The sequence below is a fragment of the Desmodus rotundus genome, chromosome 9, assembly GCF_022682495.2.
Source record: "Desmodus rotundus isolate HL8 chromosome 9, HLdesRot8A.1, whole genome shotgun sequence".
In the NCBI taxonomy this organism is placed as follows: Eukaryota; Metazoa; Chordata; class Mammalia; order Chiroptera; family Phyllostomidae; genus Desmodus; species Desmodus rotundus.
This window is the reverse complement of record NC_071395.1, coordinates 91,411,295-91,424,803: the sequence shown is the minus strand read 5'-3', so window position 1 is coordinate 91,424,803 and position 13,509 is coordinate 91,411,295. Positions and strand designations below refer to the sequence as shown.

General features: G+C 56.7%; 1 protein-coding gene across 1 annotated transcript in view; it reads left to right on the top strand.

The window, feature by feature from the left end:
- Nucleotides 1-13,509, top strand: part of CRHR1 (corticotropin releasing hormone receptor 1) — a 43,450-nt gene that overhangs the window by 23,470 nt on the left and 6,471 nt on the right. Inside the window, exons 3-4 of the mRNA XM_024573100.4 lie at nt 4,056-4,175; nt 8,633-8,718. Coding sequence (XP_024428868.1) covers nt 4,056-4,175; nt 8,633-8,718 — 206 coding nt within the window. The remainder of the gene's footprint in view (nt 1-4,055; nt 4,176-8,632; nt 8,719-13,509) is intronic.

Sequence of the window (13,509 nt, the reverse complement as noted above, 5' to 3'; positions counted from 1 at the left end):
GACCTGAAAGGGACATTGGCGCAGGAATCAGAGTCCAACAGCCCTGACTTCGAGGTCCTTATAGCCCCAAGTTGAGTGACTCGGAAGACTTCCCTTCCTTCCTCCTCCCCTTTCCAGCTGCGAGATCCACTCCCTCCCCTTTTCTGGAACCTATATGATTTTTCTTAAATCTCTTTCTCCTGGTTTTCTGTCTGCTTCTCTCTGCTTTAATCTCAGCCTTTTGTCTCCTGAATTTCCTCCCTCTCCTCCTCTCTCCTTGCCTACTTGCCTCCCCCGCCCCTTCTCTTGTCCTCAAAGAGTAGGTGAGTGGATTGAATTGAGCGTTCTGAGTTTCATAATGTAAAGCGCCCTTCACACCGCCTGGTGTAGTGTTGCACAAATGTTGGGTCTCCCCCCTCCCCGTCCCCCAAGTCCTAACCACTCTTCTAGAGGACCAATCTGCAGTATCCCGAGGCCCGGCTCCCGCACTGTGGTGGGCTGCAGTCCTGTGCGTGAGCTGTGACACCTGCGGAAAGGAGCACGTGGCGGGAGGCGCGCAGCCTATGAGTCGGGCCCAGGGGCAGCGCCCGCTTGCCCGGAGCACCGCATCTGAGGCCCAACCCTGCTGCTTCATCCCTTCCATACACATCTGAGTCCCTGCCCCTTACCTTTCACCCTCCCTTTACTCTTCGTTTCCCTCCAAGTCTCTATGGGCTCCCTAAAACTGCGCCACACGGCCAGACCCCGACTGAACTTTTTGACCAGCATTTGCGAGTCTGAGTCTGAGCCGGGCCATCTTTCCTGATTGGTGCTTGTGCCTTTGGCCACGCTTGGAATGGCTCCATCCCTCCCTTTGCCCCGCCCGCCTAGCTCCAACCCCAGCTGCCAGCACCCTGGCCTGTTACCCCGCAGTTAGGGGGTACTTCGTATGGTGACCCCTTTCATTTGCTTTTATGTCCTCGATCATGTAGCCTCTCTCCCTTTATTCCCATCTCTCCCACAGACTTTCATTTCCTCGGGGATTTTCTGGTCTCAAAGTAAAGGTCACCTCCGAGGAGTGTTTCCCTGCACCCCTTCCACGCAGCTGCCAGGGCAGGGAGGGAGGCTGGGGAGTACGGCAGAAGGGAGGGAGAGAAGCAGAGTGACATGGAGGAACCCAGGGTGCAGAGACGGGTGCAGCCAAATGCTGTGAGGGCCCGTTGCCCAGGCTGGGACCAGCTGTGGTGCAATGGGAAGAGCCCTGGGCAGGCACCGAACACCAGCATTCAAAACCCACTTCTGCCTCTTAGTGCCTCTGTGACTTTGGATAGGCAATGTGACTGCTTGGGCCTCAGTTTCCTTATCTGTAAAACAGAATTAGCACCCAACCCTGGCAGGTGGTGCTTCAGACTTCTAATCCACACAGTTAGGGGCAAATATCAGCTGCTCTGCTCATTCCCATCCCCAAACCCAGACCAGCTGTGGGCGGTGTTAGGGTTCAGGGCATTGGCCAGTGCCTGGTCCTCGGGGCCAAGAGACCCATCTGCTCAGTGGCCGGTCCCTGCCTTGGCTCCAGCCTGGTCCTGGCTGTGACTGGTGCCCAGTCCTGCCCTGCCCTACCTACCCTCTGCTCTTTGTGGAAGGGACTCTGGGGAACTGTCCAAGGCAGGAAAGAGAGGGAGAAGGAAGAAAGGGAAGGCCAGTGCTACCCCGACTGAGAGGGTGTGCTAGGCAAGTTCCAGGTGCTGCCGCACAAGACATTCCGTTCAGTCTTCCCAGTACCTCGCTCAGGAGATGCTGTGAAGGAGCGAGTGCCCAAATGGACAACCTACTGAGGAAGGTACGAGGATGTCACTAAGTCAGATGGTAGATGTGGACGGCCTGGCGTGTGCCCATCACACTGTCAGTCCTCCGTAAATGCTGCTCCCTACTCCACCATCTCTTTGACTGAAGCTCCCCTCCCTTTATTGGAACAGAATGTGGGGTAATCGAAAGAGCACTGGATTTAGAGTCAAAAACGCATGGCTCTGCACCTTGGTTTTTTCACTCATTGGCAAGTGACCTTGGTCAAGTCACTTACTTCCTGGGGCCTCAGTTTCCTCATCTGTAAAAAGGATATTATGACATGGCAGGGTGGATGAGGATCAACCAAAAATATGTGAAGAAAGCTTTGAAAAAGCAGAATATGGTTCATAATATTAACCCTCCCTTCCCATGGCCGTATGCCTCCAGCTGCCAACTCCGGGCTCAGCGCTATTGGCATGGCCCCTGAGGGATTAAAATCTTAACCTGTTTTCCTCACTCCCCTCACCCCACCTCCACTTGGTGAAGCAATTCACGGATGCTGCAGTGTGGCACAGTGCCAGGGCTTGGCCCACCCCGGCCGCCTGGCCCACCGGCTCTTCATGCCATTAAGGCCCCAATCCAGCTTTCTTTCTCTTTCAGTTAAACGACTTGGTGTCAAGGCCTCTGCCCCTTGAGCGCTGATTTGCAGGAACACCCCAGGAATAGCTTTGATTAGAAAGGAAAACCAGCATTTGGTACAAGTGCTGCTCAGCACTGCCCTGCGTCCAGCAGGGAAAGGCCGCCAATCTAGCCTAGTGCTGTTTCCTGAGAGACTGGGGACAAGCTAAGCTGGGGAGGAGATGGCAGGTGGGCCCTAGCCAGGGCTTGGCAGCTGCTGATGCCCAGACGTAAAGAGGCTGCCCCCGCATTCGTTCCTGGCTCTCCCTGGCTTGTCTGTGCATTCTCGTGCCATCCCAGGTTATTAACTCCCTCCCATCGCGCTGGGCACACTGGTCTTGCTAGGACCACTGTGCCAGCCTCATGCAGGAAAGGGGCATCAAAGGGCAGAGGAAGAAGGGGAAGTTTCAGGAGGGGTGCCGGGACTGTCCTCAGCCCAGCCCCGACCCATTGGAGACCAAAAGCTCCCCTCTCTCCAGAAGTATTACTGTGGCTTCAACTCTGCCCCAACACACACATACTCCAGTCTAAAAAAAGCTCTTTAATTAAGGGCAAATATTTGGAAGGGGAATTTTATATTCACTTTCTAATTCAGCTGTTTACATCCTTTTTTAAGTCATAACCTCTTTGAGAATCTAATGAAAGCCAAGGTCCCTTTCCCAAGTAAAATGCATGTATAGACCAAATTTTTCAAAGTAACTCTTTTATCAGACACACTTCTTACATTTGGGGTGGACTGCTTGCTATAACAATCGGTATAGTTACGTGCCATATACGGGGGGCTACTGTTAGTGGTAGGAAGTTTTTCATAGGAAGTGTATTAGTTGATCTTTAATATCAGGGTCTCTATCAACCCTTAAAGCTTCCATGAACAGGGATTAAGAATTTCTGATCAGATCCAGTCACTTCATTTTATTATAAAGACACTGAAGCCCAGAGAGGGCAAGCAACTTGCCTGTAGTCACACAGCAAATTAGTAACACAGCCAGGGTTCCAGACTCCTGGTTCAGTGTCCTTCCTACTTCCCTGGACGGTGTCTCCCTCCCTTTTCTCCCCATGTCTCCCTTCTCAGTCGGTCCTCTCCTGGGGCACAGCATAGACCAGAGCACAGACCATGTATGTTCAGTAAATGTGGTCGTCAGGCCAGCCAGAAGGTGGGCCAGCTTCACTTAGCTTGTTCCTCCCTGCAGGGCTGGAGCAGATATGTTTTTGTTCCAGAGATGTGTGAGCAGGGCTGGGTCAGGGGTTGGCCGGGTTGGTTCCATGCCATGGAATCTGAGAGCTCCAGTCTGCACCAAGTGATGTGCCGACAGAAGTGTCCTCAGGCTACCGAGCAGGGGACCTGAACCATGCCCGCCTTCCTCTAAAGACCAGTCAGGACCTCAGCTTTTAACACTACCTCCTGCCATCTCTGTTCCTCCTCTGCTCTGGAGCCCACTCTGGCTCCCTAGTGCCCTAGCATCAAATTCAGATTCCTTCCCCGGTAGCTGCCTCTGCGCAGGAAGGGCAATCTCTGCACTAGGGTCATCACTCCTGCCCTGCCCCAACTGGTGTGTGGGGGCCTTTGGGGAGGTGGGCAGGAAGGGCGCAGGAATGGGGTCTTGCTCTGCCTCACCAGCTGTCTCTGCCCACAGGACTGCAGTGCAATGCAACCGTGGACCGCATTGGCACCTGCTGGCCCCAGAGCCCCGCAGGGAAGCTGGTGGTTCGACCCTGCCCTGCCTATTTCTACGGTGTCCGCTACAACACCACAAGTAAGGGGCGTGTGGAGGGCAGACTTGTTGGAGGCGGGTTAAATAATAATAACAATGACAGTAATAACCGTACCTCTCGTGGATACAGTCGCCAAAGGCCAGCTCTGCTCTGCTGGGCACTCTGCTCACACTGCTGATTCTCACAGTGCCCCCGAAAGAAACTATGTACAACTCTGTAGTGCTCGTTACATAAATAAAGCTTCTGAGGCTCAGAGAGGTTCGGGATCTTGCCCAAGGTCACCCGGTGGTGGGAGGTGAAGCTGGACTTGCATCCAGTCTGTCTGACACTTTCTTCTGCAGTTGACAAACTGGGTCAGTTGACTTGAACTCCAGCAGCCCCATGAGGCAGGGCAGGGATCGTCAGGACCCTGAGCTCAGAGATTTGTGAGGCCTGCGCAAGGCTCTCCAGCCAGGAGGGGGGAGACTCAGAGTTCTTGATCTGTCTCCAGGGGGCAAGGGGGTGGGGGAGGACTAACCCCGTGACCAGATACTTGATCCCTCTGTAAACACCGAGCTCCCAGGAGGCTGTGAGCCTCCACCTCTAGGCTTTACAGCTCCTTGCGATGTCACCTGTTACCCTCCCCTGTCAACGACTCACAGCCCCTGCTTATCCAGACAGCAACAGCTGCAGGCCTGACCTGTCCAAGAGCGGGGTGGGGGTCCCTGGTGGAGCCTTGGGGTCTGGTGGGCCTGAGCTCAGGACCCCAAGAGGGTACCCAGGTGACCACAGACACTGAGACTCGCTCTGTGACCTTCAGCACATGTTACTCTTTTGTGGCCCCCACCCGCTCTGAGGGTGGAGAGTGCCAGATGACAGGCTTCTAAGACTTCATTTAGCTCAAAGCTCCCAGGTTCCTTCACCTGCCCCTTTGTCCTTTACCGGCTGGTCAAAAGGGGTTAGAGTTGGAAGAAAGAGTTGGAGGTCCCTGGGGAGACACTGGGACTGGACAGGAGGCTGGAGCAGCCAGACCAAGCAGTCTCGTGTGTCTGGAACCCACAGAAGGAGAAGAAAGACTGGAAGGTGTGTGGGGAGGACATGCAGGCAGGAGCAAGCGCAGGAGGACGTAAGAGGCCAGCCTCTCATTTAGTCGGGCGCATTTGATCATTAGGAAATGGGGGCAGAGCCTGTCAACTGCCCCAGGTCACAAAGCTTGGAAGCAGGGCCAAACCAGGAGTCAGGAGTCGGAGCCCTCCTGACACCCCGCTCACAAGCCTGCAGGAAGGAAGCAGCACTGGGGCTGGTGCATAACAGGGCGGGGGGGAGGCCCCTCTCCCTCGGAGGTACCAGGTCCTGTTCTTTCACCTCCAAAGTGATTCTCAGGTCTAGCCCCACCTGCCCCCCATCCCCAGTGCCACCGACTCCACTCAAGGTACCTGATCTCTAACCCTCATTTGGCATCGGACCCTGTTCCACCCTTGCTAGGAGTCATCCCTCCTGTGGCTCCCCACTGCCTCCATGGCCAAGTGTACACTCCTGCAGCCACACCTAAAGGCAGCCAGCTCCGCCCCCCCCCCCCCCCCCCCCCCCCGCAACCCGTGAGCCTCCTCCACTCTTGTCCCTCCGGGTGACTTGCCACGCCCCAGAGCAAACATTTTCAGAACATAGTACCTGGCGTGTGCCACTCAGTTTGCCCATCCTGACCCATGTGGGAGCCAGGAGTCCCGGGCTCTGGCCTCAGTTCTGTCTGTGACTGGCTAAGGAGCCCTCAGCACTGGCTCTCCCCAGGCCTTGATTGCTCTGCCTGCAGTGTGGGTGCGAGGTTTAGGTGGGGTGCTGCTCTTCAGCTTCCTCTCTCTTCCCTCTGTGATCCCAGGAGAGGAGCTGGGAGTGATGGTCCCTAGACGCGGGGGCAGAGCTGGCAATTCCCCTTTGCAGGTACTCCAGTGCCAGAACAGTGAGGAACACGCCCATGCAGAAAGTAGTGAGTGAGAGCCTGGAGTGGCACCTAGTCATTAAGCACTAATTAATTCATTTACTGATGAGGTGCTGCCAGGACTTCCAGGCCTTCTCCGTAATGCCCTCCTTCTGGCTGCATCTGATCTTCAAAGGGATGGGATGCATTTCCAAAAATATCCATTTTCCCATGATGCTGTGGGAGGACTGCTCAGCGCAGCAATCAAAGACAAGGAGGTCGAATCCTCCCTGGCAACGACTCCCTGCTTGTTAGGCCTGTCTTCTTTCAGGGTTGCCTCCTGCCTCCCTAGCAAAGCCTGCTTCCTCTGGATGACCCACCTTGGGAGGGACTCCAGCTCCTGGCTCCACATGGGGGGGTGTACCAGGGGGGCTTGGGCCAAAGCAGTGACTGTTGTTATCCCCACCAGTATAACCCCTTTGATAGGGACAAGTGACCTGTTCTGAATAATAACAGTTACATCTAGCACCACATGCTGGGTAGAGCTCCAAGCCCTCTGCATATGTTAACTAAAAATGCTCAACTCAACCATTAGACAGGAGCATCTTGCAGAGAAGGAAGTTGAGTGGTTGTGTGACTTGCCCAAGATCACATGGCTAGTAAGGGGTGGTGCCACATTTTGAGCCCAGGCTGTCTGGGAACCATGCTCTTAACACTGCTTTGTGCTGCCTCTGGTAAGGCAAGAAGAGCCACTGCCTCCAAGCCCCTTTCTTTGCAGACATTCCGGAGCAGCCGGTGGTCCCAGGCACTTCTGGTCCATGGCAGAGACCCTGTATCCCTGGTTCCTTGCCTCCCACAGACCTCCCTGAAAACCCTGTCACTGAGCCCTCCGCCCTCTGGCTGCTTATCCCTCATTTAGCAATTAGGAGAGAATCAGCAGCATCTCAGCCAACTCTGCCCAAGGGCTCAACTCTGCTGAGACTCAGGTCTACTGGCAGGGAGGCTGAGCAGAGCTTTAAAAATCCGTTTAGCTTCATTTCCCCCTGGCAGTTTAGGGAGGCTGTGTGAGCAGCCTCTCAGCAGAGGGGCTGGGGAGCAGGGTGAGAAAGGAGGCCTCCCAGCCTCCCAGCCCTGGAGGCCAGGCCACATCTCCCTCGGGGACATAGTAGCATCTCTCCCACCACCCACACTATCATCTCCCTATTATCCTGATGCTGCCACAGAGAGGCAGCTCCCATGCTGGACGGCTCCAGGGGAATCATCTGGCCCAGCCCTCCCTGATACACAAGAGGCCAAGGCCACGTATCTCACACAGCTCAGCAGCACTGAGCCGGCCCTGGGCCCTGCCTCTGTCTCCCACCCATTGCCCTGCTCCTGCCTCTGTCTCCCACCCACTGCCCTGCCCCTTCCTGGCCCCAGGCTCAGGGATTGAGATTCAAGCAGTTTCCCCAGCCCTTCTGCTACCCCCTGTGATGTGAGGGTCAGTGGGAACCATGGAAAAGGCCCGCTGCTCCAGTGGAAATGGCTCAGAACTCAATTCTCTTCCAGCTTGTTCTGCCTGGAGTTGGGGCCAGAATTAACTCAAGGAAATATCTTTAGAGCCACTGATGCTGGAGGGGCTTGGGGTGGGGCAGGACAACCTTTACCAGCAAGGGAGAAAAGACCCAAGGTTTGGATCTTCCTTGGCCTTTTTCCTACTGGGTTTCAGAGCCCTGGTGGCCCCCCACCCAGCGTCACCCCGGAGCCCTGAAGCCAGGCTCCCACCACAGGGCTCCTCCCCATCTCCTTAGAAGGTGGCAGGTTCTGGGCTGCAGTGGAGCGGATGGCTGCACAGACCCCCGCCCCTCCCTGGGCCATGCGCCAGGCTGTGAGCTGTAGTAGGTCCAGAGAGTGAGATTCATGCTAGGTGAGCCCCGCCCCCTGTGATGCCCCAGCACACTCCCGCTACCTGTCATCTTCTGTCCCAACACACGAGCTTCTCTGGGGAAATGCCACCCCGGGGACCTTCCCCTGTAACACCCGCCCTGTGAGCTTCACCCCACGTGGAACACTGCCACGCGAGGACCACCCGCCCCCCCATGGGAAACCTCACCACAGGTAGCCACCGTGTGAAACCCTGTCCCCTCACTGTGCCACGTGGGCTGTCACCACACACCCTTCCCACGTATATCCTTCCGCCATATTGTGCCCAGCCTTGGGAGCCAGAACTGAGTCAGCGGGACTCACCATTCTTTTTTGTTGTCACACGAGACCCCAAAATGGGAGAGGTCTCAGAAGGGCACGCACCACATCCAGGCTTTCAAGGAAACAGCTCAGTGAGCTGATCAAGACTGCCCACGGGCCGGTCTCGTGGGCGTGCTGGCGTGAGTGGGCAGAGTCACGGCCCCACGGTCAGGCGCTGGATCGACGCTGACCCCTGTTGGGACTGGTGGGCAGACAGAGGCAAGAAGGTGGGGTAGCAGGGAAGCTCCTCTGCCCAGCTTCACCCAGCAATCAGGCCCCTGTGCGGGTGGGTGGTTGGACAGATGAATGGACAGACAGATGCCTAGGCTGCTGTATGGGCGAGGAACCACAGGTCACTTTGCCTGTCTCTCCGTTTTGCAGACAACGGCTACCGGGAGTGCCTGACCAATGGCAGCTGGGCGGCCCGCGTGAACTACTCCGAGTGCCAGGAGATCCTCAGTGAGGAGGTGAGGCTGCCCGTGTGGACGCGAGCTGCGTCAGGGACTCCAGCTCGCGTCAGTGCCCGCCGCATCTGGCTCACCGGCCGGTCAGGGTTGGGGAGCCAGAGGCTGATGTCAAGGCTGGGGGAGCCAGAGCTCACTTAACCACGAGGGAGGGAGTGCCAGGCGGGCAGTGGGCAGGCTGACAGCCGCGAGCTGGGTCCTCATCCCACACTCCTTCCGTCCCTTCCTTCCACCTGCAATCCCTGGAACAGATTTTCATCCATTTTCCACCGCACCCACCTGAGCCACACATCCAAGTCCAGACAGGACTAGATCAGAACGGAGGGCGGGGCAGGGCAGTGCAGTTTGAAACAGCCCTGCTCGAGAACATTGCACAGAGTTAGCTGCGTCGGAGCATTCTGTGCTGCTCACACACAGTACAGAATTCCAAGGTGCAGACAGCACGCAGAGAACCTCTCCCTCTCAGCCTAGCCGCGGGGCTCTCTCCCCGGGCAGCCCTCCTGCCAGCTTCTTAAGTGTTCTTCCAGAGGCCTTCTCTGCACAGCCGAGTACTTAGGTACCTGTATTCTTTTATGTTTTTTTAGCGAAATGTTGCATATTACACACCCCGTTGGACGCCTTGCTTTTTCCATATAATTATCCATCTTGGCGATTGTTCTGTATCAGTACATAAAGAGCGGCTTCAGGGTTCTATTTTTTACATTTGCATAATATCATGTCGTGCTATTATGCACCACGTGATGGACCATAATTTATTTACCCAATTTTATTCTCAGTCTTTGGTTATTACCAACAGTGATGCAATGAATAATCTTTCAGTGTTGACACTGGGCAGATGCACGGGTGTATGTGTTCCTGTTGTCGCTGCCCTGCCCCCCCCGCCCCTCCCCTACATCTCCACCCACCCTTCAGTGGGTGCTGAGGGAGGTGGGGCAGCAGGGAGGGTGCCCCGAGCTGCCCGAGGAATGTCAGACCCCAGTGTGTAGAAGTAAGGGGGGCTGGCCCCGGCAGCCCTGGGAATGCCTGTCCTAAAGGGTCTAAACTGGACAGGACCTCAGAGACCCTCCTTCCCATCCTGACCTGCCTGGGAATGAGAGTCACCCGGATTCATATAGAGGTCCTGGGGCTACACCTAACACCTAACACCCAGTAAATGAAATCCTCCAAGGGAGACCTGGGGGGGAGGAGGGACACTCTGCCCCCAGGGGCAGCGGTGGGGTGGTGGTGTGATTCTGATGGGGAAAGAATGAGAAACTCTGACCTAAGGCAACCTATTCTGCTTACAAATGGGGAGACTGAGGCCCAGAACAGGCAAGGGGCTCATACAAGGTTACACACACCAGTGAGTCAGGGCCTGCAACCTGGGGCTTTGGAGGCCAGGCTCTCCTGTGCCCACCCCCAGGCACTCGGTGTGAGGCTGAGGTGAGGTAGGTGGTGGGAGAACAGCTTTCCCCACCTAGCACCCTCCGTCCCCCTGAGCGCTTTGGTTCTGGTATCTCAGATCACACAGGCCAGGCCATGTGGTCCGTCCTAGGCTGGGGTGGGTGGTGTGGCTACCTGATAAGCTGACCTGAGCAGAGATAGCCCTCAGGTTGCTAAGCACATACACCTGCAAAGTCCTGGGGTTGGGGAGAAGGCAGGTGGAGTTCTAAGTCAGGAGACATAGTTGAGCCAGAGGAGATGGGCTTGGTTAGGGGTAGGAGGGCAAGTAGCCCAATCAGCGGGGTGGGGACCCCCTACCTGGTGCACCACAGAGGTGTGGGAGGATGGGAAACGGGGCTCATGCTCAGGAAGGCAGGTTAGTGCTGTCGGCGACTCTTGGGACCACAGGTGATGCCCAGAGAGGGTGGTATGGGGGCTGCATGGCTAAGGCGAGAAGTCTGCAGCCCCTCCCCACCACCATCACACCCACCTCGTGCTCTGGAAGTATCTCCAACTGGGTGTGTCTCCCACTGGAGGAGCAGGCATCAGTCCCCTTCAAGGACATCAGCAACACTGGAGACACCAGCTGCTCCCAGCCTCCCTCCCTGCACTGGAGCCTCCTGAATGTCCCAGGAAGTTCCCCCAGATCTCCCCTGCTCTGAGGCTGATGGGGGACACTCAACAGCCCTTCTTCCCCCAATGCCCTCCAGAGATTTGAGGGCAGAAGTCAGCTGCCCTCAGCCTTCTCTTCTCCCCATCCTGTCGCTCCCCCTGGGACTGGGGTCTCTCCCTCTCTCTGCCAGCCCAGCGGGGTTTGGTTGAGAAGGAGGACTAGGGAGCGCCAGCTTCTCATCAGCCCCCTCTTTGGCATTATAATGCACGGGCTGTGGAGGCACATGGTTTGGGTCTTGGATTCTGGTTCCAACACTTGTGCTGTGTGACCCTGGGCAGGTCCCAGCTTCCTGGTCTGTCTGTAAAAGGGCCAGAAGTGACACAGTCTCTGTGTCCTGGTAGAGGAGGGCAGTACCTACCTGTGTCTTGGCCTGTGGAGGGTGCCGTTCCTGCATTCACACTTGAAGTCATGAGAGGCTTCAGCATACACCCAGGGGGAGGGGTCATTGATAAGGAGACCACAGGTGACACGACCACCCTTTCCTCTGGTTACCCACTCGGTGGCTGCCACTCACATACACACACACACCCACCTGGCCTGACCTGTCTGGCTGTCTCCCGCCCTTTTCCCAGCAGCCTCTCCTGGCCCTGTTGCTTAACACTCTGGGTGATCAATTAATTTAATTTGTGAAAATGCCCTCCCCTCTGCCAGCAGGTCTCCTCCCCAGCCTTGCCAGGCCCCTCCCCACTCCCAGGACTCCCCAGTCCCTCTCGGAGCTACTGCGAAGAGTAGAGTCTCCAATTAACCAAGCATCCCGGTTTGGATTCTCAGCTCTGGGCCCTGGCTAAGCCCTAATTAAGCACCAGCGCCCAGGGGGATTGCAGATAATGGATTGGAAGACTGGCAGCCTGTGAAATGGGACTTGTGAGGGCGCCCAGAGGCCAGGCTGGGGAGGAGACCTGCCCACAGCCATCACCCCCTCGGGACAAGCCCCACCCTGTTGGGGAGCTCCCCAAAGGACACTGACCCTCCAGCACCATGCTGCATTGGCCCCGGGGCCCCCCATCAGTAACTCCCCCACACAGTCTCCTTCCACTGCAGGGACACCCCCACTGCCCCAGACTCTCCTCCACTTTCTGTGACACTTGCACACACCCTGCCCCTCTACCCCACTCCCTGCTCCTCCCCCCACACTCTGTGAGCACAGGGAGCCCAGGCCTCTGCACATCCTGGGAGGGCGGGCTCACCTCAGGAAGACATGAGTGAGACTCTGGGGGTGCGGGTTTATGGGCTGGGGTTCACTACTCACAGGGCAGGTGTTTGGACCAGAACTTTTGAAATGCTTAGGGCTCATCTGGGCTTCTTGCCAAAATGAAGATTCCTGACTCAATGGACCTGGGGCAGGGCTTAAGATTCCACACTTCTTAAGGCTCCTGCAATCTCCTAGGTGATGGATGGCTAGTCTGGGCATCACCCTCAGAGGAGTCAGGGGCCAGGTGAGGGAGAAGCTCTGGAATTCAGGTGGAGAGGAAGGGCCACAGAGGGTGCAGCCAGGGCTGGGAGTGACCAGGGCTGGAAGGACCCAGGCTGGGGATCTTGGCGGCTCAGTGAGGGCCAGGCAGTGAGGGCCGGGCAGGGAGCACTCTTTGTGCCATCCTGAAAAGGCATTGGAGCAGCAAGCCTGACGGTGCTGCCATTCGGGACGGTGCAGCATGCAGAGTCTGGTCACGATTGGCTGGACACTACCCATTGGGTTCTGGTCGTTGAGGGTACGGTGGAGTGGTCTCCACCCCGTGCCCCACTGCTCCACCTTCCTCCGGATGCCCGAGGTGTCCATACTGCACCAGAGACAGAGTGCTGGCCAGGCCCCCGGACACTAGTTGTGTCCACTTGTTTTTCGGGCATCTCAGCGGCTCCTGTAGTTAATAGTGGCTTTCTCCCGGGAGGTCACTGGCTGTCTCATGGGTGTCGTTGAGGTCTCTCGGAGTGTCACTGGGTGTATCTTAGCCGTTGCTGGCTGTTGTCTCTGGGTGTCATTGACCATCTCTCAGGGTGTCACTGACCATCCTGAAGGGTATCTCTGGCCATCTCTTGAGGGTGGCTGGCTGTCTCTCCTGGTGATGCTGGTCATCTCTTGAGGTAACACTGCCACCTGTCCAGCAGTCTTCTCAGGCTCTCTCTGCACTGTGGCCCCCCCACCCCCCACAGCTGGCTGGCTTCTTCTCAGATCGCATCAGACTGGTGTGGCAGCTGGGGGACAGGGCTGGGACCCAGCCTGGGCCTCCGACCGGAGGAACCACGCAGAGGCCCCCTGGGATGGTTTGTCCCAATTCTCCCCTTTCAGCCTCAGTGAAGAAAACTCCTCGAGCCCCCGCCCTCTCTTCAGAAGCCCAGGACCAAGAGAGTGCCTCTGTTTTCCATCCCTGCTTGTCCCCCAGGAAATGCACCGTGAGGACAGGGGAAGGAAGGTCTTTAAGACCAAGCAGCACTGGATTCCGCCTGCTGGCTGAGTGGCTTGAGCCGATTATGCAGCCTCTTCAACTGGAAAAACAGGGACAGAAGGACAGTCTCAGAGGGCAATTGTGATAAAGAAAAGCAGTGACATCTGTAAAACTACTGGCTCTGTGCCTAGCATACAGCAGGTGCTTAATAAATGACTCATCTCACCCCAAACCAAACCACCCTGGCATGGCCTGCTGTGGGGGTCAGCACAGGGGGCAGCTGACGACAGGTGGTGGTGCAGGGGCTCCCTGCACACT